At 34.4% G+C, this 26,355-nt stretch overlaps 12 protein-coding genes and 1 non-coding gene across 13 annotated transcripts in view; 4 read left to right on the top strand and 9 right to left on the bottom strand.

The window, feature by feature from the left end:
• The window catches only part of NAEGRDRAFT_71278 (uncharacterized protein), a gene marked incomplete at both ends in the record, with an annotated part of 5,196 nt that extends 4,597 nt beyond the window's left edge, over positions 1–599 (bottom strand). The window contains one exon of the mRNA XM_002673596.1: positions 149–599. Within this exon, the coding sequence (XP_002673642.1) occupies positions 149–599 (451 nt within the window). The remainder of the gene's footprint in view (positions 1–148) is intronic.
• Positions 600–1,320: 721 nt separating this feature from the next.
• NAEGRDRAFT_51489 (uncharacterized protein) lies at positions 1,321–5,795 on the bottom strand (the record flags this gene model as incomplete). The annotated part of the gene is made up of 2 exons (XM_002673595.1): positions 1,321–3,521; positions 4,430–5,795. The coding sequence occupies 2 exons, from the start codon at positions 5,793–5,795 to the stop codon at positions 1,321–1,323; spliced, it is 3,567 nt and encodes a 1,188-aa protein (XP_002673641.1).
• Positions 5,796–5,975: 180 nt separating this feature from the next.
• NAEGRDRAFT_71275 (uncharacterized protein) lies at positions 5,976–7,619 on the bottom strand (the record flags this gene model as incomplete). The annotated part of the gene is made up of 1 exon (XM_002673594.1): positions 5,976–7,619. One exon carries the CDS (start codon positions 7,617–7,619, stop codon positions 5,976–5,978), a length of 1,644 nt encoding a protein of 547 aa, XP_002673640.1.
• A 119-nt stretch (positions 7,620–7,738) lies between these two features.
• NAEGRDRAFT_71274 (uncharacterized protein) lies at positions 7,739–8,806 on the bottom strand (the record flags this gene model as incomplete). The annotated part of the gene is made up of 1 exon (XM_002673593.1): positions 7,739–8,806. One exon carries the CDS (start codon positions 8,804–8,806, stop codon positions 7,739–7,741), a length of 1,068 nt encoding a protein of 355 aa, XP_002673639.1.
• A 417-nt stretch (positions 8,807–9,223) lies between these two features.
• Positions 9,224–10,576, top strand: NAEGRDRAFT_71273 (uncharacterized protein; the record flags this gene model as incomplete). Its single annotated transcript, XM_002673670.1, has 2 exons — positions 9,224–9,950; positions 10,029–10,576. The coding sequence occupies 2 exons, from the start codon at positions 9,224–9,226 to the stop codon at positions 10,574–10,576; spliced, it is 1,275 nt and encodes a 424-aa protein (XP_002673716.1).
• Positions 10,577–11,169: 593 nt separating this feature from the next.
• NAEGRDRAFT_80885 (uncharacterized protein) lies at positions 11,170–13,565 on the top strand. Its single transcript, XM_002673669.1, has 2 exons — positions 11,170–12,260; positions 12,483–13,565. Exons 1-2 carry the CDS (start codon positions 11,886–11,888, stop codon positions 13,374–13,376), a joined length of 1,269 nt encoding a protein of 422 aa, XP_002673715.1. The 5' UTR covers positions 11,170–11,885; the 3' UTR covers positions 13,377–13,565.
• A 99-nt stretch (positions 13,566–13,664) lies between these two features.
• On the bottom strand, positions 13,665–14,285 carry NAEGRDRAFT_71271 (uncharacterized protein; the record flags this gene model as incomplete). The annotated part of the gene is made up of 1 exon (XM_002673592.1): positions 13,665–14,285. One exon carries the CDS (start codon positions 14,283–14,285, stop codon positions 13,665–13,667), a length of 621 nt encoding a protein of 206 aa, XP_002673638.1.
• Positions 14,286–14,811: 526 nt separating this feature from the next.
• On the top strand, positions 14,812–16,665 carry AM9 (uncharacterized protein; the record flags this gene model as incomplete). Its single annotated transcript, XM_002673668.1, has 1 exon — positions 14,812–16,665. The coding sequence occupies one exon, from the start codon at positions 14,812–14,814 to the stop codon at positions 16,663–16,665; it is 1,854 nt and encodes a 617-aa protein (XP_002673714.1).
• A 79-nt stretch (positions 16,666–16,744) lies between these two features.
• On the bottom strand, positions 16,745–19,015 carry NAEGRDRAFT_51485 (uncharacterized protein; the record flags this gene model as incomplete). Its single annotated transcript, XM_002673591.1, has 1 exon — positions 16,745–19,015. One exon carries the CDS (start codon positions 19,013–19,015, stop codon positions 16,745–16,747), a length of 2,271 nt encoding a protein of 756 aa, XP_002673637.1.
• A 336-nt stretch (positions 19,016–19,351) lies between these two features.
• On the bottom strand, positions 19,352–19,424 carry NAEGRDRAFT_t506. Its single transcript has one exon. It is a non-coding gene; the product is annotated as a tRNA-Phe (tRNA).
• Positions 19,425–19,555: 131 nt separating this feature from the next.
• Positions 19,556–20,918, top strand: NAEGRDRAFT_71268 (alpha-tubulin; the record flags this gene model as incomplete). Its single annotated transcript, XM_002673667.1, has 2 exons — positions 19,556–20,056; positions 20,100–20,918. 2 exons carry the CDS (start codon positions 19,556–19,558, stop codon positions 20,916–20,918), a joined length of 1,320 nt encoding a protein of 439 aa, XP_002673713.1.
• Positions 20,919–21,287: 369 nt separating this feature from the next.
• NAEGRDRAFT_71267 (uncharacterized protein) lies at positions 21,288–22,367 on the bottom strand (the record flags this gene model as incomplete). Its single annotated transcript, XM_002673590.1, has 1 exon — positions 21,288–22,367. One exon carries the CDS (start codon positions 22,365–22,367, stop codon positions 21,288–21,290), a length of 1,080 nt encoding a protein of 359 aa, XP_002673636.1.
• A 270-nt stretch (positions 22,368–22,637) lies between these two features.
• Positions 22,638–26,355, bottom strand: part of NAEGRDRAFT_58949 (uncharacterized protein) — a gene marked incomplete at its 3' end in the record, with an annotated part of 3,899 nt that continues 181 nt past the window's right edge. The window contains exon 2 of the mRNA XM_002673589.1: positions 22,638–26,158. Within this exon, the coding sequence (XP_002673635.1) occupies positions 22,638–26,135 (3,498 nt within the window). The 5' untranslated portion in view covers positions 26,136–26,158. The remainder of the gene's footprint in view (positions 26,159–26,355) is intronic.

Here is a 26,355-nt window from a genome sequence, read left to right as displayed (position 1 = left end):
TCCAGCGAGGGCATGAAAATACTTGTCCACATCATCCATATATTCATTACTATCGAAAAGATGAAGGATTTTTTCGACTTAACTCTCCTCTTTTCTTGTAAGGCAATTCCGATATTAGAAATTGCTGTCTGTATCTTTGTGAAGGTACTCATTGAAGAAGAGGATGATGAGGTTGCTGTTGCTTGTGTTCCTCCAGTTACATCAGTGGCAGCACCTCCTCCAGCACCTGCTGGTAATCCATCAAGAGAACTTCGAAAAGATAATCCTCCACTCAATCTTCTCTCCTCCGCTTCTAGAATAATAACATCATCCTTAATTGAATCCCACGTTCCATTTTGTTCAAAGTAATCAACAAATTCTTCAATGAGACTAATCCTCTCTCCTCTACTCAATTTCCTCTCAATGACTTCCAATATTACAATTCTCTTTCCTTCAATACTATTATCCTGTTGTGGTGGAGTAGAAGAGGTAGAAGCTGTATTTGTTGAGTGTTGTTTGTAAGCAGAAAAGTAAGCATAGAGCGCTTCGAGTTGAGAATTATCAAGCCGTTTTAGACATGTTCTCCAAGGCTTGAGGTCTCTTGCAGGTGCAACTTGCATTGTTTTTTTTAAGGTGTGAAAATATACTACGAGGCGTAGTGGGGTTAGTCACAAATAAGGAACTTGAAATTGCCATCGAATCTAATTGGTCTGTTGTAGATAAAATTATGAGCCATTTCAGGAAGTCCAACTGGGCACTTTGCGATTGAGATGCACTTGTGATATTTGTGATTGAGAGGGAATTGAGGAAAGGACAACTTATTTGTCTTGATAGTGGGAGTGGCTTAATATATATCTTTGCACCATTATAACGTACTGAAATTGTTTTTATCCATGTTAAGTAAGGCGAGGGTTATTGTAATGATTTTAGTCATGCTTGGCACAGTTTCTAGCTTTAGTGGTTGGATATGAAGAAACTCTACAATTAGATACATCTATTGAATTGTTGAATGTCGATTTGGAAACTTGTTTCATTACCAATGAACATGTTCATCACGAAACCTAGTGAATCAGCATTAGTAAATCTAAATATTTCGCTTTAAAACAAACAATGCTCTATACTAATATTTTCCTTCGAATACTTATTGAAAAGATAACTATTTTTGTACAAAACTAAATCCACAAGATTTGAATATGTATTCTTTGCAAATAACAAGTGTTTATAAGCGTGCTTAGAGTTTGAAAAAGTAATGTGTGGTGAGTGAAAAAAATTAGTACAATTAAAAAGAAAATGACCTTAGAAAAAGTGAGTATCAGTCAAAATTGTGTGAATGGTTAATAATTAAATATGAGAACGATATGGGTGATATCTGTTCAAATAGTTGGTGCTGTTTGGACTCAATTTATCTTCAGAAAGCTCATTATCAAAATCGCCCTCATCATCATCGTAAGAGAGAGAGCTGTAACTTCCTGAATCTTTGTATCCACCTGGTTGTCCTCCAATATTAGTTGGAGAGGACGAGTAAATCAAGTCAGCATTGCTTGAATTAAATGAGTTTGGAAGAGGGAGAGGAGGTGAGACCATCTTATCTCCATTTGAATTCTTTTCATTTCTCCATTGTTGTAATTGCCATCTCTTCAAAATGTCCTTTTCATATTCAGTTGGAACAAGAAGAGGAAGCATGAGTTGAATTCCCTTTTGCAAGTTCTTTCTCTTGTTGGTTGCTTGTCCCTTACCTTCAATAAAGACATGGAGTGGATATGATGCATAGACATCACTGTCATTGGTTGGATTGCTTTGTACGAGTGGCATTTGTGGAATTGGACTTCCATTGTTCAAGTTCAATCCTCTACCTCTAATTCTAATAAAACAATTGGAATTCTTTCTAATTTGATCTAAATAACTTCCCTTTGGACCTAAAATACGTCCAATAAAGTTGTACTCTGGGAATTCTGCTTGAGGAATGAACAAGAGAACAGTATAGGAATTGACAATCTTTTGCTTAATGTCCACATTCTCATATCTAAGGAAGGTAAACTCATCACTACCACCAATTGAATCAGAGGCAGTTGATGATTGAGTAGAACCAGTTGGGGATGGTGTAGTTGTGCTATTTGGAGTCATGATTGAAGAACCAACATCGAGAGCAGAAATAATCTTACTTGTAGTTCCATCTTGCAACTTTTTAGCTCCAGGAGCTGTTGATGTGCTATTGCTATTATTATTACTTGCCACAACAACAATGCTTGCCTTATTTCCGGAAGGAGTAGTAGAAGTATTATTGGCAGAGTTATTGACAACAATACTATTAGATGATTGTTGTGAATTATTGACTGCAATACTATTATTGTTGGTTGGAATATTCATGGCAGGAGACTGAGGAGGAGGCATGGTTCCATTATTATTAATGTTCAATTGTTGTTGGGAATTTCCCTTGAGAATTTGCAAATTGGCTCCAATAGTTGAGTTTCCACCAGCATTACTAGGACTCTTGAATAGAGAAAAGGAAGCATTGGCAGAAGCTGATAAATTGAATGGAGATTCATCATCAATCAATGAAGATGCACTCACATTTCCACTACTTCCACCATTGTTTGAAGAAGTAGTCAATTGTTGTTGTGCATTTGGAGTAGTGCTAGCAGTAGAATTAGTACTACCAGTACTGCTGCTGTTATTATTTGAAGCAGCAACCAATTCACTCAACAAGGAGGCAGTACCAAGAGTTGGAGTTGGAGTGCTATTAGAATTGATACCACTGTTCAATAGAGTTGGACTTGTAAGAGATGTTGTTTGTTGATTGTAGAGAATGGGTGGTTGGTGAACAACGAGAGAGTTAAGTTTCTTCTTTGGAGGTTGAGCATTTAGGTTAGGAGATGGATTATTCGAAACAGTATTCGATTGTTGTTGTTGAGAAAGAATGGATGAATTTTGATAATATTGAATACGTTCATCTAATAATTTGATAGTGAGTGGAATGATTGGTTGGAAAGGACTCAAACTCTGTCTCTCAAACAACAATTGTTGATACTCCATATAAGAGTTATTATTATTACCACTATTAATTCCACCATTAGTAGATGAATTAATAGTATTATTATTATTATTCATATTATTCATATTATTATTAATCATATTATTATTATTAGTATTATTATTGTTGTTGTTACTATTCATATTATTCAATAAATATGAATAGGAAGCACCAACGCCCACCAAATTATTAGCAGGCATCAAATTGTTATTGTTACTATTATTCATGTTCATATTAGAATTATCAGATACCAAATGATGAATACTTCCCATCAAGTGTGGAGAGGAAGACAATAAAGAAGAAGTAGCAGCACCAGAAGGTGAAGGAGAAGAGGAGAGGTTGTTATTGCCATTACCAAGAATAAGACCTCCAGCTCTTCCTTGTTGAGTGGTGGAAGTGTTGTTACCGGATAGAATACTCAAATCTGCTTGTAACATGTTTAGAGTAGTTGTTGTTGAAAAGTTATTAGAGTTATTGTTGAGTGTTGTTGGTTTAGGTAGAGTTATTGTTGCTGTGATTGGTAAATTGTGAATATTCAACATAAAGTGGTAAAATTCTCAATTTGTAAATTCCAAAGCAAATAGATGTATAAAAAAGATTCAATATAAATATTGTTGTTGGTATCAATCTGAGAGTGAAATAAAAACACAATATCGATGTTGAAAACTGTGTGTTGTGAAAGATAGATTGTTAATGTCCAGTGATGGGTTGTTATGGCGCGCTTTTGATACTACTCTACTCTCGTTGTTGTTCTGTTGGGTATTTTAGTGGTAGCCAAGAGTGTGTTTGTTGCGTGCACGACAACACTATTGAGAGAATAATGTGTGTGAAGGTGTCTTGCCTTTTTGGATAATGGATGCGAAAATGTACAAGGGAAAGACCAACTGGCAAGTGACAGTTTTTTTTTGTGTTAACCTTGCTTGCGGTTTGGGTGAGGGAATATTTTGAAAGTGGCAACGTGCAAAGTTGACTTGAACACAAACTGTGCGATTTTTCACACATTACAATAGATTCGTCTTGGTGTTGTGTTGGATAACAAAATCTACTCGAGTATCGGAAAGAGAATACTTCTGACGGCCACTATTCGAAATTGGTTAATAGAAAACCAAATCAATTTAATACTCACCTGACAACAAAATTTGATAAAAATTAATTTTCGCAACAAAATGTTCAAAAATCAAGTTGAAGAAAGTAGACTAAACTTCTTTTAATTTAATTTTTTAAATGTAAAGAAGCAACCCTGTTCAGCATTATAAACATCCAAGCCAAAGAGAAGGATTCCCTCTCTACTGGTAATTAATCCTTCTAATACAACTCTACTATCCTTCTGCCTTATCAAAATTCCTCGCCAATTCCAACAATCGTCCACCGAGAGATTAAAGGTTTCGAGTTTCGAATTTACCTGGGTAAGATCCTTACTTTCAGGTTGGGTTTCCTGTTTCTTCTTCTTCTTCTTCTTATCTTCAATTCCAAGATGAAAGGATGAAAGTGATATCCAATCTTTTTGAGTTTGTCTGCACATTGTAAGAATTGAAACACATGAAACTGAGAGTGAATCTAAGAATTTCTTCTCGATTGAGGTTTTTGCCTTTTTGGAGAGAATATCCAAGAACCAGAATGGATTTTCATCAGAGAAAGAGACCGAAACTGGGTCTTCAATTCGATTGATACAGTACCAATATTTACAGAATAATTCAGCCAAGTGAATGTTACCAAACTTTTTCTCAAGTAATTCTTGTAAAGTTGTAAGATAATGAGTGAATTCTTCATGAATGATGGAATCCATTCCAGTGGCTAATTGAATAGTTTCGAACTCTGTGCTGTGTCTCAAATTTTGGTGAATGTCAACAGGAATGGCATCTAGAATGATCGAGCTCTCCTCTACATCAATTAAGAATTTCAAATTTCTATCATTCTCTGTGGTTCCATAGAATTGGTGGTGAACCAGTCCATCCTCACTCGACAAGTATGAAATTCTCAACATGAGTCCCTTTTTAACTTCCATAATATTTAAAAGGGTATCAATACACCATGATGTCTCAACAAAGTACAATTTCTTTTCCAAAATTTTCAAATCACTTCTTAATAGTGGATTTTCATATTTTTGACTTTCAACTCGATTCTTTAAAATCATTGGAAAGATGGCATCAAATAGGAATTTGTGTAGGAAGAGTTCTCTGACACTTGCTAATTCTCCTCTATTTCTAAACTTGACTTCAGCATCTAGGAAGCATCTGGCAATATATCTCGTAGTCTTGGAATCGAATTCAGTCTCGAGTTTCTTCAATCCCAAACTATGAATCAGAATGTCGTCATAATTTTCCTTCCATGTCTTGTCTGGAATTTCCTTAAATTTCTCATCATTACAATTTTCCTCATTCACACGATATGAATTCACATCTTGTTGGCGAATCGAATCAAAGCTTTCCAATTGATAATTCAATGAATTGAATGGCGAAAGGACTTTATAATATTTAGTCATTCCGTTGAGCATGCTTCTGTACAATTCTCTCCACAACAATCCATCGTCCTGCATGACAATACATTCAAACCATTCTTTACAAACCAACAAGAATCGAGTCCAATCAGATGAATAAGCTTCAAAGTAAGAAAATACATGTTGAGAAATGATCATTGGATTCACAATTAGCATGAAGGAATTATTGGAATTATTTAGTGATCGTGTGGGCAATGAAAAATCACCTCCGATCTTCTTCAATCTTTCCAGATATTCCTTTCTGATGAAGTATTCAACATCACGGGTCAGTCGTTTGTAGTTTGCCATTTTTTTTGATTAATATATAATTTTTGAAATTGTGTTTTGGAGGTTCTAATTGGAAATTTACCGAGTTACAACAAGTAATTTTAATAGATTTCAATTCAGAATTGAATTTATTAAAGTTTATGGAAGATCTTAATATAGTACTAATTTCTCAGAACAAATTGGCTACAAAGAATGGAACACTCAATAATTGTCTTGTTGAAAGATGTTATTGTAAAGGGCAAAGCTTGGATAGGGTTCTTGTTCAATGATTAAATACACATCTTTCAATAGTTTGAATAATTCTCTCAACATTTGACGATGTTCACACAACTTCGAATAAAAACAAACCAAGGCAACTGGTTTAGATTGAGCCACCTCTTTGATTTCTTTCAATATTGTCTCTATAAAATCCTTATCAAATGTTACAGGTCTAAACAAAATCGCATCAAATATTCCATTGCACATTTCTTTCAATATGGAATGTTGTCCTTGAGAATTTAGAGATGTAAATCTATTTGGAAGGAAAGTACATTGATACATATTGTCTATATTTTTTGATAGGTATAGAACATCATATTCTTTCTTATATTGAGGTTCATCTTGGAAAATGAAACGTAAATTTGGTTTCTTTTGTTTTCTAATGGATCTGGTATCGAGTGGACATATCAGTGATGGATAGACACTTTTCAGATAGTCGAGCGCTTCATAATTGACTTGCATACTTCCTATTTCTCCCACAATATCTATGAGAACTTCTGGGCATTTGACACCTCCTTCTTCAATGAAAATTTTACATAATTCTCCAGGATGAAAGGTACCAGTATCGAATAGAGTTTCTAATGGAGCTTTGAAATAGTCCTCAATATTCAATTTGTTAAATTTCAAATAGGTCATAACAAATCTTGCAACGAATGGCTTCGAGTTCGGAAGTCTACAAACCATATTTTCCAATTGTCTCTTTGAAATGAAATGGCCTCTATTCACTAGCTTACTAGTGAGTTCCCAGTCTTGATAAACCAAAGTTCTTTCCAATATGCTATTATCTGGATTGGTGAAGTTATAATAGCTCTGTATAGCTTGGGATCTGGAAGTATAGGATTGCAATTCTCTCAAGAACCAACATAATTCACAATATCTACCCATCACTAAACTTTCAAGAATTGAATAAAAACCACTATTGGGAACATTTGGAAAGTGAGCTTCTTTGAAATTGCTCAAGTATCTCTCGTTGGTAGTCAAGTAATCTTCTAAAATTTCGTCTGCAACTCGACTATAATAAGAATACTTGTGTGACACAAATTTAAAAGAAGGTTGTTGCAGAGATTCAATTTCAATAACGGTGTAATCATTATTAGCACTCAGTTTGAATGAGAAAACTTCATCTTTTGAGATTAACTTTAAATGCACATCTCTTTTATCACTCTCAGACGCTATTATCATTCTTCTCTTAAAATCCAAATAATGCTCATACAGAATAGGCTCGTAAATTGAGCAATATTCAGTCCACATGAACACTCTATCGATCAAATCCATTTCCTCCACTGGTTTCAGCTCCTTTATATAATTGTTATAGAAGTTTTCACTGTCTACCACTAGATTCCATACCCGACACACCAAATTATATCTAAACAACACAGCAGGTTGAATGGCAAATGAAAATATATTCATCACCACTTCGGGGACTTGTAAACAATTGAATTTGTTTTCTTTTCTCTCATATGGTGCCTTCACATTGTTATGTGTCGAATCTCTCTTCTGATCAATTTCATTCTTTGGCTGTTTGTGTGTTGATTTTTGCTCTTTGTTTTGAGATGATCGTTTGTGTGCTTGCTTCTTTCGAGACATTTTTTAAAGTTCATCTGAAACGGAATCTGTTCGAAATGAGAATCCAAATTGGCAATTATTAAATGAGTTGGAATTATCAGCTGAAACCAATGGAGGACATCAATAGAAATCTTTAAGATTTATTGTGGTTTGATCTTGATAATTCCAACTCTTGGACTGGACAGGATGAGAAAGATTAAACTCAAACCAAGTCCGAAATAGATAATGTACTTGTTGATTTGTTCTGTCTTTTGTTTCTTAATGTCATTCTCGATGGCTTCCTTGATTTCTGTAAAGTGATAGGATGGGTTGGTCTTGTCGAGTAATTGTTCAGCTCTGCTCAGGTTGGCCCTAATTTCACGCACACATTTCTCAACTACAATTGTTGAGAGAGGTAACAGATTTCTCTGGAATGTTCTTGCCTGTGAAATGTCCCACAATCGAGCTTTTTCCTCTTCCTTTAAAAATATATTTTCAAATTCTCTGATGAGATCCATATTGCCACCATTGAGTTTGTGTCGTGAATCATTGAGAGAGGTGGTTGTGAAATAGAGATGAACAGACTCCTGACTTGAATCATGAGACAGAGTTGATAATTCTTGCCCAACAACTAATAATCTTTCCATTTCCAATTTAATATTCACAAATAGAGTCATTCTCTGCTTGTACAAGTTCAACAATTGAGTTTGCAATTTGGTAACTTCCTCATTTTCACTCTGCAATCTTTTTTCAATGGATTGAATATTAAAATCTAAATCTTCCAAACTTTGTTTATATTTTCCAACATTAGCCAATTCCAAACATCTCTTCTCCACCAGTGGAAGTAATAATTTGATATTTCCTTCTGTATTGGCCAATGCAATCTTTTCATTCAAAATTTCGATATTGACATGGGAATTCAATTGTGATAGGAATCGATCCAAATCCTCTGTAATTTTATCTCCGACTATATTCCTCACCAAGACAATATCTTGTTTGGCCTTTTCATAATCTCTCAAAAAGTAAATTTCAATATAAATTCTCTTCAACAATGCATTACATCCGAAAACTAAATTTTCCTCAGTGACAGTAGCACCATTTTCACTCAAAATTGTTGTTGAAATAATTCTATTACATTCCTCCAATTCGGAATCATCAGAAAACTCCAAAATATTCATACTTGTAATAAAACCAAAAGAATTCACCACTTGTTGTTGGGAATTATTCATCATTTGTGATGATGAAATAAATTCCAATGATGAATCATCTTCCGCAGCAACTTCACTTTCTGATGATAATTTCTCTTGTTTTTCTTGTTTTAATAAAATTGATGATGAAAATTCCCGCCATGAAGAATTTATTCCTTCATGATGACGATGGTGATGATGAATAATACTAGTAGCATTTGATGTTTTTAATTGCCAAGTTTTAGAAGCGAAAAATGGTTTGCTTCTCGCAAGTTGAATTGTTTTCATTTTTTTCAAAATTTTAAATTAACACATAAAAGTTTACAATGCTATCAGTATGGCATCTGACATAATTCTTCAGTTGTTGACTGTTTCTCCTTAACAACAATATCTTCCTTAAATCAATATTTTCCTTAAAATCAAAAAAATCGAAAAGTGAACTTGGAAATTTTAAAAAAAATGCTCAAATTTGCCTTCTACTCTGCCAGTACGCCGAAGGAGGAGAAGCCAATTGATGGTCCACATTTTCTTGGCAACTCTGCTAGTCGTTTGAATTTGATCACTGCTCATATACCTCAGATTACTCGGATCAGACACGTTGATTGCAATCCAAACACGATCAGAATTGTAGAGGAGAGCGGCAGAGTATTTGTCATTGAAAAAGATGGTTCCAATAGTAGTAGACACGACAAGTGCACAATACTACAAAACAATACCGATGCTGGATATTTAGTGAAAACCTATGATGAGTTTGATGGTATTAAAAAGAAGGTGTTGGATATATCGTCATACACTGAACAAGTAATTTTTCTTGTTAAACATGTGGAAGAAAAGCAAACTGTATTGTATGGAATGGGAACTAATCAATATAGACAATTGGCTGATAACAGTGTAGTGCGGAGAGAATGTGGAGATGAAAGATTTTCATATTTTCCAATTCCTGTCTTCAATCCTGGTGTTGAACTGGCTTCAGGAGGACAGATCACTCATATTGCTTGTTCATTTTCCTTCTCAACTTGTGTTGTCAACAATACTGACATACACATGACTGGTCAAAATTGGCTTCAAGGAGGTAACGAACATAATTGGCCAGATTTCATTGTCAGAACACATGCTCCAATAATGAAAATGTGTGCTGGTAATTTCCACGTTTGTGCAATAACTCAGGATGGTATTCTTTATACAGGTAAGTGTAATTATTTGAAATGATCTTGTCAATACTGCTGATACCATATTATATTTATTCAAATGATAATAATAATAGGAGGAAGCACATTTAATGGACAATGCATTGAAGAAAAGGAATTAATGGGAAGGATCAATCCAGCTTTTGCATCAACAATTGGATTTGCTGGATCAGATAGTTTACTCTTAAAATCCATCTATGGATTCTATCATTTATATGCTACCAGTAATGATTATTATCCTAAACTGAACAATATTCCAGTGAGCGAAATTGAGGACAAGTACGGTTTGCCTTCATCAAACAAATCATTGAATGTGAGGCAAATCGTCAATCCATTCCCTGTAGAAATTATTTCAATGGAACTGAATAGAGATTATTTGGCATTCCTATTGGACGGAGATATTTTAGTATTGAAGGGAAATGCATACAATTCATCAGGTTTAGTTAATGACCTTTTTGTTGATGTGAAAAAGGAATTCAGCTCACAAGCAGTTACCTACAAAACTGGTCCAAATAGTTTGGTACTTTATCTGGATAGAGCTAATGTGGGTGTTCAAAGATTTTTCAAGAGTTTGTTGAATTGCTCAAGAAAAAACCTCCTCTCTGATATTTCCATAATTCAATAATGTAACATTCAAATGTAATTTATTAAATATTTAATTTATTTGCAAAATGTTGCCAAGTTGGTAGATTTCAATAATCTCTGTACAGAATAGATTCATGCTTGGATGTAATATGCAGTTTCATGGAAGGAGTAATACTTATTGTAAACTCAATTTCATTCAGCTCAATCTCCGCTTCAGCCGCGGTCTTTTTTCCTATCAGTCCTTATTGTCCTCCTCTTTCCCATTCAATAAAAATATTGAAAATTAAGAGAGCTAGTACTTTCCCCAAGTTGCAACACAGTAAGTTGTATAGTTTCGTTTATTATGACGTCCTCAGCATTGAGAAACTACCTCAATGACCTCATTGCGTAACTCCTCAACATTCTCTCCTGAGATTCAAAAGGACCTAAACAGGCTTTCTCCTTCCATGAAACCCATCACCACCTATTTCCATCAACCTTTTTTGATTTTTGTATTATCTTTCTTACGGTTATTATTAGGTTCTTTGTTGATGTCCAGTGTTATTTCAATGTCCACCATCCTCCGCATCAAACTGCATTGAGTTGATCAAAGTCCATCTATCAATTCTATGCATTACTAATTTAAAAAAAACAAGAACAGTATCATTGCGCGAGTTCATCTCACAAGCATCTCTCTCCAATTTCTTCATCTTCTTGTATTTTGAATTTTATAAAACAACAAGGCTTTGAACTTTTTGGTCATTCATTCCAATTGAGATCAAGATACAAAAACGCGAAAATCCAATTTTGCATTCATTCTAATAATAGAGGCAAAACCCAAGTACAAACAATTGCCTCGATTCAATCCATTGACTGAAGAAGTTAGAGAATCACAAGGATCTTCATCTCTCTCACAAAAAAACAATCAAACAACTGAAAAGCATTTTCTCTTAACTGATTCATTTTGCTGCTTTTTTCAAAGTCCACCAACCACCACCAGCAAACCATTACTACAATTATTGAGAATCTTAAACAGGATCGCCTCAATATCATAATTCTTACAAAATAATAATAATACTCTACGTAGAGAGAGACGTGTCTTGCCACTCAAATCAATCTCCACCACCAAACAACGTGTTAGAAAACGTACGCGCAAATCCGCACATTGAAGGACATTGAAACTAGAGCAATATCCGTCGAAAAACTCCTATTCAGTGTCTTTTTTTAAATAATCGAACGAAAAAAAAGTCACTTCTGGAAACTTTGAATCATATTTGATAACTAACCACCTACCTCCTTCATTGTCCTCTTTCTCAATACAGAGTCACATACAACTGCCACACTCTTTACTATTAACAAGATACACAACTATGAATCAACAAGCAGTTTTGAGCATTCAGACAAGTGCAAAGGTTGTGTCAAGCTATGCCAAGAGATTCTCATCCATTAAATTGAACTCACACTCTTCGGGAGCATCACAAAAGTCCAATGCAAGTTTAATATCGTTTAATAAGCATCAAACAAGATGTTTCTCCTCAAATAATCATGAAATGTTTGCAAACTTTGGTACAGGCTCTTCCAATATGTCAAATATGCCATCATTCGTTAAAATTGTTGAGGTTGGTCCAAGAGATGGTCTCCAAAATGAAAAGAAACTTGTCCCAACCAATGTCAAGATTTCCCTAATTGATAAATTAACAGAAGCTGGTTTGCCATCAGTAGAAGTCACCAGTTTTGTGTCACCAGTAAGTATTTGATAGTATTTATGCAATAATCTAACGATTATGAACTTGACCATCACAAAAATATTGCAATTCACTACACGACCTGCATTTCTTTCTTATCGGATGATAATCCTCACTTGATGATTGTGTGACAAAAATGCTGCACTCCTCCATTTGATTATCATCAAATAATTTTTCAATGTCCATAATTCTCATACTGTGATTGTTTGCTTGATAAAATAGAAATGGGTACCACAAATGGGTGATAACTTTGATGTCTTTACAGGTATTAAAAGAAGAGAAGGTACTGCCTATCCAGTTCTCACACCAAACGTAAAAGGTCTAGAACAAGCTCTCGAAGCCGGAGTGAAAGAAGTTGCCATTTTCTTGGCAGCCAGTGATGCCTTCAGTATGAAAAATATTAACTGTACAGTAGAAGAATCCTTCAAAAGATATGACCAAGTTATGGAACTAGCCATCAAAAATGATTTGAAAATTAGAGGATATGTGAGTTGCGTTGCAGGTTGTCCATACTCTGGGTATGTGTCACCGGAGACTGTTGCTCAAGTCAGTTATAGATTATTGAAAATGGGATGTTATGAAGTAAGCTTGGGCGATACCATTGGTGTCGGAACACCAGGTAGTGTTTCAATGCTTCTTCATCAAGTGTGTAAAAAGATTCCAACAGGACAAATTGCAGTCCACTTCCACAATACTTATGGACAAGCTCTCTCGAATATTTTAACATCTTTACAGTTCGGAGTTGAAACTGTAGACTCATCTGTTGCTGGTTTGGGAGGTTGCCCATATGCCAAAGGTGCTTCAGGCAATATCAGTACAGAAGATGTTGTCTATATGTTACACGGAATGGGTATTAATACTGGAGTCGATTTGGACAAACTTATTGATGCAGGAGATTACATTTCAACATACTTGAATCGTGAAAATAACAGCAAAGTTGGTTTGGCTGTCTTGGCAAAGAGAGAATCAATGTCAGAAAGTGCCTCATCATCATCAACAAGTGCTTCATCACCTACACAACAACAAACTAAGAAAGCTCCACAACAACAAGAACAAATAATAGGAGCCACAACCATCACTACCAATGGTGGCAGCAAGCTTTCTACTTGTGTTTAACACCACACTTTAGATGATGAAATTTAACCAAATCGAGCACTGTGACTGTAACAATTCACTACCCATATGAGAACCTTTTTCCTGTAAAATAATATACACAATTGTGAAATAATCAAAACAAACTTTGTAAATATTTTCTCTAATTTGAAATTCATTAAAACACAACAATAAATTGTCTTATTACAATCATTTTCTATTTTACATATTAAATAAATTGTTATCGAACAATAATGTATGTGAAAATATTATTAATATTTCAATATGTTTAATATTTACACAATTATTGTTTTACACTGAAATCTTTTGTAATTGATTTTGAATCTTTCCAAATTCGCTCAAAATATTATCCAAATCCTTCTTTGTCAATTCCACCAAAACTTCTCTCACTTTTTGTTCATTCTCTGATTTGACAAACAAATTCAAAAGTACAATTGGTTCACGAATGTTTGAACACTTATCACTGGCAACGACCAAGTTTAATTTCCAATCAAAGTCTTCAAGATAGGAGTGTGAAATTTCACTAATACATTTATACTTCATTGCTCTAACAAGCTCCGATCTTCTTCCTTCCAATACTCTAACAAAAACTTCAGCTTGTTCAGCAGTAAGCTTACAAGCCAAAAGTTCCTCAACAATACTCTCTCTACTCAAATCCAAAGACATTACTCGGAATATAAAAGCATCCACAGCTGTTAAAATCTTTTGTACAGTTGTAAAATCCACTGATGGTTGTTCTTGAGCTTCGGAAGACAAATATTGCTTCAAATCAACGCTAGGACCATGTCCACAAATTTTATCCACCTCACTATGTAATAATTGTTCATGGAAAATATTTGATGATGATCCGGCAGTGCTGACGGAAAACAACAAGGAAAGCAAGTCGAGTGATGAAGTTTGCACAAAACTCATTTTTTTTAAAAAGATTTTTGTAAATTGATTCAAGAAAATTAATTCAAGGAGTTTTGGGGAGTTGTTTTCAGCTGTTGGTAAGAGTTCAATTGGATTACAGATTACAAGATTTCCTTATGGAAAATTCGCGTTTTTTCCTTAGCAATCTTGTAAATTTCTCCTTAACAAAATCTCATAAGCAGTTCACAAAAAATCTTTCATTTTCACCATGCACTGACTTACTTTACAATCACCACAAGAAATGCAAAACCTAACCACCAAACTTGGCACTCCTAATACCCGAATATAAAAAAAACGCATATTTATTAATAAAAGGTGCATTTTGAAAAAATCAAAAAAAAAACACAACCACTCTTACGAGCTTAAAATACCGAACGCTCTAGGCTTTATTATACCGCAGTAAAAGAAGAGAGAGAAAATTAATAACAAACTTATAACTTGAAGGCTTGTTGTTGAAAAAAGTATGAAAAAGGGAGTTGGTTGAGAAATTTATGAAGAGAGAGAAAATTGGTTTTTTTGAAGAGAAATGAATAACATGACAATGATGGTTGATAAAACAATGGATGGAAAGGAGGACTTTATTTTGGGTGGTAGTATAGCTCTCGGAGAGGGTAGTATGATGAGTAGCACTAGCACTAGTGTAGAGCTGAGTCAATACCATTTAAAAGAGGAACAGCTGAATGCATCTCAACGGTTTCCAGTTTCGTCCATAGATGACGTTGTTTCCGATGCTGCTGGAACTATTTCTTCCATTGATGAATTTGATAATACACGAAATGAAATACAGACAAATTCAAAATTTGAATATTTGGGTAAATTATTTAACAAGATGAATTTTATAGATAAGGGATTGTTTAATGTGACAAATCTTGGAGTTTCATTCTTTTTGATGTTTTGCTCCTATGAGACAACTCAAAACTTTTTGACTACCATTAGAGAGGAGGAAGGATTTGTTGCATTGGCAATATTGTACGCAATGTTTGCATTTGCTAGCTTTTTATCTCCATCTTTTTGTAAGGTTGTTGGTGTAAAAGGTTCATTGCTAATTGCTAGTACAGGATATGTGCTTTTTGTGTTTTCTGCTGCTTTGAATAGTGCTGCCTTACTCTATCTTGCCTCTGGTTATGGTGGATTTTGTGCTGGATTATTGTGGACAGCTCAAGCAAGCATGTTAACCATGTCAGCAACCTATTCACAAAATGTTAGAAGGAGAAAGTTGGAAAAGCAACAAGAATCCAATGAGATTGAACTCAGGGATACCAAGAGTCAGGCTGATAAGAAATCAATGCTAGCAGAAGAAGGCAAGACAAATGAAGAAGGCAATAGTAATAGTGGTGGTAGTGGTGGAGAATTACTGGGTTTCTACAGTGGTATTTTCTTTGCCCTTTTCCAGGCAAATTACATTGGTGGTAATTTGTTGGCTGGTATTTTGCTTAATATGGGAATTTCAAATTCATTGATATTCATTATTTTGGGAATTATTTGCATTTTAGGTTGCTTGACATTGTTTGGATTGAGACCACTCGATAAGAAATACTTGGTTTCCACCAACGAAAACAATGAAACTGAGAATGTATCCGAATTGAAGGGTTTTGAAAAGTTGAAAGAACAAGCAAAGGAATTCTTGTCACTTGTTAAGGGAACTGTATTGGTATTATTTTCTAAAAAGATGATCATCTTTTCCTTTATCAGTATATATTCTGGATATTCACAAGGATTTTTCTATGGCACCTTGCCTCCAATTATTGGTAAACTCATGGTAGGATGGGTTATGATTCTGTTTGGTATTGTTCAAGTAATTGCTGCCCTTTTATCAGGAAAATTGAATGACATGGTTGGAAAACGAATTAGTATGGTGATGGGATTGATCATTCACGCAATAGCCATTGCCCTTTCATTCCAAATGATTTATTGGGGTCATATTTACAAACCAAATGGTACTGAAGGAGTCCCATTTGAGGTCTTGCTGATACACTTTGTAACTATGGGATTATTTGCTGCAGGTGATGCCTTCTTAACCAATTCAATTTATTCCATCCTTGGTAGTAAGAATTACTACAAGAAGAAAAATACCTCTGAGGCCTTCTCTGGTTTTAGATTTATTCAGGCAAATAGTTCAGCAGTTGGATTTATTATTCCTACCTTTACACCAATAATTGCAATTCAATCATTAATGGTTGGAACATTCTTATTGTGTATAGTGGCATTTCTTGTCTTGGATGTGTTTATTGCATCAGTGGATAAGGATAAGAAGAAGGGTCCAAAAGGCAGCAAAAAAGCAGCCAAAGATCAAGATACCAGTAGAGATAGCATTGAACTCGTAAATAATCCAAACAATACTAGCATTGATACTATTAATGCTAGTGAAGCCTCTGTTTAATTAAATTGCAAACACTGTGAAATAAGGAAACTATAAAGTTGATTCAAATGAAATCTTTGTTGTTTATATTTATAAGTATTCAGTAGACGACTGATCTTCTTTGAAATTTTTTATCACACGAAGGTTGAATGTAAAGCTTTTTAAAACCATCATCATTTGTGGGTTTTGTTTCAGGTTTCATTTCTGTAACTACTTCTTGTGGAATGAGAATAGTTTCATTGGTGAATGGCTCCACTTTTTCTATCCATTCACTTTCGTCATGAACAGAATTTTCTATACCAAATACATCCCCAAGTGATTTTTCAAATGAAGCTCTATCCACCAGAATTGATTCATCCTCTTTCGAATAGGAACTTCCAATAATCCTATTATTATAGCTTCCAACTAGTAAATGATTTGGGTCTGTCGGCAATACTTCCTCTTGTGGAAATTGTTTTCTTGGTGTGCTTAATGTGGATGACAATCTTTTGGAACTCAAATATTCCACCAAGTGAAATTGATCTCGTATTGCATGTCCATCCTCAGTGTACAATGATTTCAATTCAAAGAGAGAACCTTCCATTAATTCAATTAATTTCGAATTTTTAAATTCATCCTCAATCCTAGAATAGAGACTCTCCAATGGAATATTTCTGTCAATTGAGAAAATTCTAGACTCATCAGTGCCAGTGGAAATTACCTTAATAATGAGATGATCTTCATTCACAAGTGGCATGTACAAATCCTTCACACTAACATGTTGGTGCTGGAGTGTCGATGGAAGAATCTTTTCATTGATTGGATTTGATGCAAGGAGATTAATACTCGATCTCCTCTTCATCAAGGTTCGTTTCCTATTGAAATCGATCAAATTATTAAAGAATCGTTGTTGATGATCGTGATTCTTCATTTTCATTTCCTTAAATAAATGTTGAGAGGGATCTTTTGAAAGGATTGATCCCATCGAAGTAGACGTACTACTATTCACCGATAGGAGACACATCAAATCCAATCCTACAATATTCTTCTTTTCAATTCGTTTACAATAAATTTCCAAATCCTGATCTTCATAGTTACAGAAATGAGATATAAAAACTATAACGTGTCGACTAGTCCATTTGGGTATTGGTAATGGATAGAACCATTCTCTTAGATCAGTATTCAGCGGATCTAGACCTAGAAACTGAGAGGCCTCTGCATCACTGTGATGATGGTGCGAATGTTGTTCTTCACTTTCCTCAGTTGGTCTCCTCCTCAAAATTACATCCACAAGTGATCTTCTCTTCTTCTTCTTTGACATGACATAATCTCCAACAAAATTTTCATTAGCAGTTCCTTCCAGAATGTCCACATTCTGACAAAACAATTTGTACATTTGCTCTGAAGTCAATTCTTGAATTTTCTTCTTTACAAAATTTTCAAAATCATCCGTATTCTTATACGAATCAAAACATTCCAAACGAATCTGATTCATAATATTATTCATCAAATCCCTGAATGGATACCATTTCAATTGAGCAAATAATTCATGTTTCAATAACTCATCCAAATCCTCACTGAAATTAATTTGTGAGCTCAACGTTTCCAAAGTACATTCGTCTGATATTAAAATCTTTTTCAGTTTTTCCAAATCCTTATCATGCATCTTGTGATCCTTCTCAAAAAGGAGATAATTACAAAATCTATTAATTGTATCCAGAATTTCATGATCTTCCATTGTAGCAGTTGTATGTGGAGATTTGTTAAATATTCGTGTGAAGGTCGAGTAATCCTTCTTTGATTTCTCTAGGATGGCACTTGTTGTATTGAGCATTATTCCACCACTTACAACATTTCCTAATAAGTAATGTCTATGTATGGTATCTATTATTGTAATGAGTTGAGAAACAAGTGAACTGAGAGCTGTTTCTTCATTCTCAGTACTATTGGCTGTTCCAATAGTGGTAGTAGTACTCTTCCTCAAATTTTCATGATTTGTCAATTTTAATTCATATAAAAACATTCGAATAACCTTTCTAATACTTTCTCTCATCTGAAACATTTCATTCACGAATACTATATTCTCATCATTCTCCCTCAATCGTAAATAATGCATCAAATCGGCCCTCGCCTGACCATTCATCATGAATGCCTGAAAATTTGTAAATTTGTTATTCACCATCATCATGTTATTCGAAACATTATTCGAATTATTACTCATCAATATTTCAATCGGATAATGATGATTAACACCAATACTAATTGTTTTTCTATTTTCATGAATACTATCAATCTCCGAGTTTCGAATAGTTGAAGATGTAGAGGAATTAATAGGATGATGAGTGTTGGAGGAATGAATTTCCAACGGATTGTGATGAATTGAATAACTCATTATCCAACAATATTGAATACTGTTGTTTAGTTTGAATTGATTTTGTATGAGTTTAGTCTAATTTCTTGCAGTAGAAGAAGAAAACGGTTCAGAGCCTATTGGATTTCGGCTTTTTTTGTGTTGATGGAAGTTGAAAATTGGTGATGAAAGTTTGCTTTTTTGGCCAAAATGTTTAATTGGATAGAACGAGATGAATTTCATGTAGAAAAAGATTTGGAAAAAATCATGATATTTTATTTGAACGGCCAACGAGCAGAGTAAAGCTAATTTGTTTCATGTAAAAGCATTTTCATAAATATTGGATTGAAGAAAATTATAAATGGAAACTATAAAATTTGCCGACACCAGGGATCGAACCAGGGACCTTAAGATCTTCAGTCTTACGCTCTCCCAACTGAGCTATGTCGGCTTCATGTTAAACATTAACAAAATTAATACATAATACTATCCTGTAATAATTACTTGTTCCTATTGTTACAACCAAGTTCCAACTAAGTTCCCTGCAACCGAACAACAACAACTCGAAAAAATACAAAAAAAATGCACGAACTCATTTTCCTTCATGTTGGTGGCGCTGGTTCTCAGATTGGTTTGGAATTGTGGGAATTGTTGGCGAGAGAGCACATGGTTGGACCTGATGGAAAGATGCAACTCTCTGAGGTGGATAGTATTGAAAATAATAATATTGGATCGGTTTTTGATGAAAATTCGGAGGGTGTTTTCTCATCGAGAAGTTTGTTTGTTGATTCGGATCCTGAGGTTTTGGATTCATTGGGAGTTTCCTCTTCACCCTATTCAAAAATACATAAGAAGGATAATTTAATAAGAGGAAAGGAAAGTGCTGCATCGATTTATTCGAGGGGAAAATATTGGATGTACAAAGAAAAGAGTGATGATATCGAGAATAGATTGAGAAAATTATTGGAGAGATGTGATTCGCCACAGGGAGTCATGATGACACATTCATTGTCTGGAGGAACAGGATCTGGATGGGCTGAATCATTATGTACAAAATTGGCGAATGAAACGAAAATTTCAACAGTATGTTTTTGATACTATTTGCAAAATTACTGAATTTTCAAAGAGTACCTTTTCAGTCTTGCCATGTTCTAAATATGCCAATGAGGTAGTGGCCTCCTATAATGTATTACTCTCAATTTCTGCAATTAGAGAAGCAGTGGATGCAAGCTTTTTCTTTGATAACACATCACTGTATAATTTAAGCAAAATGCATGGCTTGGAAAATCCACAATATAAGGATATTAACTTTCTCATAGCTCAAGCAATTTCCAGTCTTACATCTAGTCAACGATTTGGAATACGTAGTGGAAAATCAATGAAATCAATTTATGAACATTTGGTACCATTCAAAAGAGTCAACTTTATTTCGAATCACTTTTCGGATTTCACAGAAATTGGAAAATATAATCCTTCTGAATTAGTATCTGCTTCGAATAGAATGAATAATATTGACCTTGCATCAGGTAAAACACTTGCCTTAAATGTTTCTTGGAGAGGTTCAGGATACTCTTTGAGAAATATTATTGATACGAGCTCATATTTCCGATCTCCTGATGCTTCTTCAATATTTAGCAAATATGTCCAAACTAGTATCAGCTCTTCACTCTCTAAAACTCCAATCATTAATAATGATCCTTTCAAATTTTCCAATACTGCTCATGTTGCACATAATACGACTGCCATCATGAATACCTTTATTGAAATACAAAAGGCATACATGCCAAGTTATACCAAACGAGCTTTTTGCCACTGGTTTGTGGGAGAAGGAATGGAATCAGAAGAATTTCCAATGGTACTATTTAACTTTGATGAGATGAAATCTGATTATGATGAGCTAGATGAAAATGCTCAAGCCAACACTGATGAAGAATCAGAGGATTAAAATAACATGAAATTTTATCTATTACATATTCTTATTCTTTTACTCGTCTTGCTTCTTTCACTGCCAGTAATAAGGGAACTGGTTGGAATTATTTCATGTTCAATACATTTACACTAATTTTACTAATTTACAAATGGAGAGAAGATTCCAACACTCATAGAGAATCCTTTGTAATAATCAGAATCAGAACTGGATCCACCCAAAACCACAAATCTTCCACTCTTTGGTAAATAGGTCAATGTATGTCCATAAACTCTGATTGGAGCCTCTTCTGGATCTTTCTTCAAAAGACATTCATCATTCAATAGATTAGTCCACTTTCTAGTTTCCAAATCAAAGACAGAGAATTGATCAGTGTGAATGGAACTCTCAATCCAATGCACCTCCATAAACAACCAATAATCTATTCTGCAATAATAGAGAACGATGATACAATGTTGGTTCAGGAACATAGGAATTGGTTTGTGGAATAATCTCTTCCCAGTAACTAAACTCATTGAAGAATTTGGTTTCATCTGGGAGAACAATGTGAAGCATCCACAATGAATTGTGAGTGGAATTTTCCTGATCGTAACCACCATAGAGAATCATCTTGTTTGTTCCCTCAATGAGATGACATGAATGGCCAGTAAGGGCAGGAGGTCCTCTTTCCTGTTGTTTAATTCTCAGTTTCGTCCACGATCCACTCTCAACATTCAATGCATAGACATCCTTATGTTTCATTCCCAAATCATCATCTTCAAAAAAGCTACTTCCACCATAAGAGATGCAATAACCATTGTAATAAACCAATGAGTGACTTTCCATTGGAGGTGGAACATCTCCCGATTGATTAAGTTTGGTAAATTTGAAATCATTTTCACTAAATTCAATAATCCAAGTATCTCTCAAATTTGGACAATTGTCCAAAGTATAATTACAATATCCACCAGTTACAAGAAACTTGTTTTCAGAAATTAAAACCATTGGATGGAAAGATCTACCCATCATGATACTCTCATCTAAAACATCTTTATCACTAGTTCTATTCTCAACCTTTCTTTCAACTGTCTTTTTATCAATATCTACAACAAACAATTCATTACAATGTCTATCTCCACAAAATCCACCAAATACCAAAATTTTAGATTCATCATCGAGACTGACTGCTGAATGTCCTCTTCTCATCAAGATATTTTCCAATTGATAGGATTGATATCCACCATATTCATCATCATCATCATCACCAGCATCATCCTGGTTTGTAATTTCCTTGATTTCTTTAGAGGAATAGGAAAAATCATTATTAGCATGCAATTCACAATAGGTAAAGACACGAGAAAAGACATATTCACGTAGCAATTGATTCCATTGTTTACTGACTGTATTCCATAGAAAACTATCTTGAAGAGTTGAATAGGACAAAATGGTACCAACAAGTTCGGTTGGAAGATCCTTTAGTTGAGACATTTTTTTTGAGATGTTTTTGTTTTATACAAGTTCATACTTAGTATTTTGTAAACAAGGTTCATTCAAACAATTGACTTTAACCCTTAGCTATTATGACTTTTATTACCAGCGTAAAAAAATTGAAGATGAGTTGAAGACGCAGGGGTACACGTTCCTTGTTGTTGAATGGTAATCTCTATTTAATTAAAATTTGCCATGTTTCAAAATATTAATATTAGCAACTCAATAAATTTACAAAAGAGAATGTTTTTTTAATAATTTATGATACATTTAAAATTCGAAATCTTCATGAGTTTCAGCAATTTCATCATAGGTTTGCTTCAACTTGGCATTAGCAACGATTTGCTTGTTGTACATATCAGTGAATTGAGCAGAATCTTCAATACCTGGAATAGATCTGACAGCGTGGACAGCCTTCAATGTACTCTTCAACAATTCGTCGAATCTTTCCTTTTCTTGTTGCAAAGCATTTTCCTTAAGCTTCTTCTTCAAAGTATTAGTGAATGGAACAACAAGTTGATCAGCAGAAGTCAACAATGATCTTGGGAATTGGACGCAACACTTTTGAACAATCAAGTGAGTCAACATCTTGATATCATCATTTTCATCATCCAAACCAGCTGGTAATTGAGCAATGAATTTGTTTGGATCAATTCTTGATCTATAGTTATCCAAAACAGTATCCATACATTCGAAAGCAGACTTTCTCAAATCCAAACCGTCATCAATCTTGTGAGTGAATGGACCCAAGTGAATAATACGAACAAGATTGGCATCAAAGACACATTCAGCATAGAGAGATGGTAAGACCTTTTCTAAACTATCATTCAAAATTTCTGGCTTATTGTGAGCAGCACTATTCAACAAGAGAACAACAGCACGTCTAACACTAACTGGTTGTTGCTTGTTCAATTGTTGTAAGAAGATTGGGAGATCAGCTCTCAACATGTCATCAATTGGTGAAGCTTCATCAGTAATAGCATACTTAATAGCACCAATAACAGTTGACTTGGTGGCATCTGATTGATTCAACTTTTCCTTGAGTTGAGAAACAACATTATTGTAGTCATTGACAGCAAGCTTACCCAAACATTCAGAAACAACATTTCTAACACCTTCTTCTTCTTCTTGAGAGTTATCGAACAACAATGGAGTAATTTCAGGAATGAATTCCTTAAGCTTGTTAGCATCAGCTTGAGTAATAACTTCCTTCAAAGAGTGGATCAACAAGTACTTCTTCTTTGGACTTTCTCTAATACCCTTAATGATTTGTGGTAAGAACTTGGCCAAATTACCAACAGAAATATTACCAAGAGCATATGAAGCAGCATTCTTCAATTCTTCAGAACCTTCTTCTTCGAAACAAGCTTCAATATCTTGACTAACAGTACCAGATGAAGATAAATCAATAGTACGACCAATTTCACCCAAAGTGAACAAGGCCAACATTCTAGCAGAATCATCCTTTGACTTTAAATCCTTAGCAAACTTTTCAATAGTTGAAGTCTTATTTGATTGAGAACCAGCAGAACAGATGGCAGCAACAGCCTTACCAATATTAGTGAAAACTTGCTTAGATTCCTTTGGAATAGCCAAAACTTGTTTCAAAATGTTATCAAAACCAACTGATGAAACCAACATAGCCAAAACAACCAAGAGAGATTCTAAACAGTTACCTTGCAAAGTTGGACTTGCCAACAATTCCAAAATCTTTGGCAAAACGAACTTTTGAATCAAAGATAAAGTTGATGGATTAGCATCAACAATTTGTTTAACTAACTTGAAAGCCAAATGAGCCAAATGCAAGTCAGACTTCTTTTCATTCATAACTTCAGCAGCTTCTTCAATAACAGTACTGAACAAACCAGAATCAATCTTAGCACTGTATGAAACAGAGAATTGACTCAAACCAGCCAAAGCAGCTTGTCTAAGAGCACGGTTATCCTTTCTCAAGAAATCAGAGAATAACTTGACAGTTTCAACCAAAACAGATGAAATATCAACCTTATGTTGAGCAATAACAGTGAAAGTTCTAACAGTGGTGAGACGAGTAATTTCGTTTTGTAATCTTTCCTTTAAAATATTTAAAGTATCCTTCAAGTTTGGTAACTTGTCAGCCAAGTGAGAAACAATTAAACCAGTTGTAGTAATAGCACTTTCTTTAACACCTTGATCAATATCTTGAATCTTCAACTTTTCATAAACGTTATTTTGTAATTGAGTAACAAGAGAACCATAATTAGAATCACTTGAACAAGTCTTGACAACCAAAACCAATTCACCGCAAACTCTTAAAGCTTGAGTGATAATCTTGTAATACTTATCATTAACACAATTGAAAACAGCCTTCATTAAAGTTTCCAAATGTGGTTTAAATTCTTCTGGCTTGTGGAATTGAATGAAAGTCTTCAAGAATGATAAAGTTTCTAATTTCAATGAAGATTGTTCTCCCTTTTCAGCTAAAGCGGAACAAACAGAAGGAACTAAATCCTTAATATATTTAGACAAACCACCTTGCATAGTGACAACCAAAGACTTTAAAATTTGGAAAACACCAACTTTAGTCTTTTCTGACTTTTCTTTCAATTGCTTCTTAATACGTTTCATGATAGCATCCTTTGTTTGTTCAACAAATTTAACTTCATCATGTTGCTTGTATGAAACTTCACCACTTGGAGAAGTCTTTGTAGAGTATGATTGATGCAACAAATCAATGAAAACATTGAAAATATCAAGTTTAACTGGTTCTTCTCTTTCCTTGAAACGACGAATCAATGAAATATCTTCTTCAGAACACAATTCAGTATAGAAAGATGCCAATAATTCTGGTCTAGATCTAATCAATGAACCTAAACATTTAGCAGCAGATCTACGAACTTTCCATGTAACATCATCATCTTCAGATAAACCACCTTCATCAAGATCATCTCCCAAACCATCTTCATCATCATCATCTTGCATTACATCAGCTTCTTCAGCTTCATCTTCACTATCATCATATGAATAGTTTGGATCATATTCGAGGTATTCCTTACAAATAATAATGACGTAATCAACATATCTGGCAACTTCATCTGGACATCTTGTAACAAAGGCTTCGAAAGCTTGAGTAATATATTCACGAACTTCATCATTAATTTCAGTATTAGTATCAACCATTTCTTCATCATCTTCATCCAAAGATCCTGCAATAATTTCAGCAGCATCCATGAACAATGGAATAATTCTAGCCAAATATTTACCAAATCTGTGACCAGCAGTCTTTGAAATAGCACTACAAGATTGAATATAAGTAGAAAGTTCTTCAACTTTGCTATTATCCTTTTGCTTCTTCATTGTCTTGATAACATTATCAATACCATTGACAACACTTGTCAACAAGGCATCAAATAATTTATCACTAGTATGAACTGACAAGGCAGCAAGACAAGCAATAGCTCTTTTACGAACGGAAACTCTGCTTGATTTTAATTCGGCAGAGAAGGCACTTTGTAACTTTTCATGTTCATCAGCAACCATAGCGCCGAAACGAGCCAATAAATCAGACAAAACATCAAGAGCAACCAACTTGATTTCTGGATTATCACTTGAAAGACCTTGGAGGAGTGGTGTAATACATTTCTTGATAGGAGCTTGAGCATTTTCCATTGGAATTTCAGAAATGACAGTCTTTAAAGCAATAGCAGCAATGTCTCTCTTTTCATCTTCACCCTTGAGAATATTGCTACTAAGTGATGAAATACTGTTTTCAATTTGAACCTTGCTCATCTTGTTAACAAGGTGAGGCAAACTATATAAGATCAAAAAGTATTATTGTTGTTGTTGTTATCATCACGAGGAATCACAATTAAATTGTGAATCGCACAATGTTGATGATCAATGTAGAGATTTGTTGTATTAATCACATAGAATGTGATAAAACANATATTACATAATTGATGGAAGAGAGAGTTAAAAATATTTCAAGTGATCAATAATGATAATAATT

Source organism: Naegleria gruberi (genome assembly GCF_000004985.1).
Source record: "Naegleria gruberi genomic scaffold NAEGRscaffold_45, whole genome shotgun sequence".
NCBI lineage: Eukaryota > Heterolobosea > Eutetramitea > Acrasida > Naegleriidae > Naegleria > Naegleria gruberi.
Note: the sequence above shows the minus strand (reverse complement) of the source record. Positions and strands in the feature narration are given on the sequence as shown.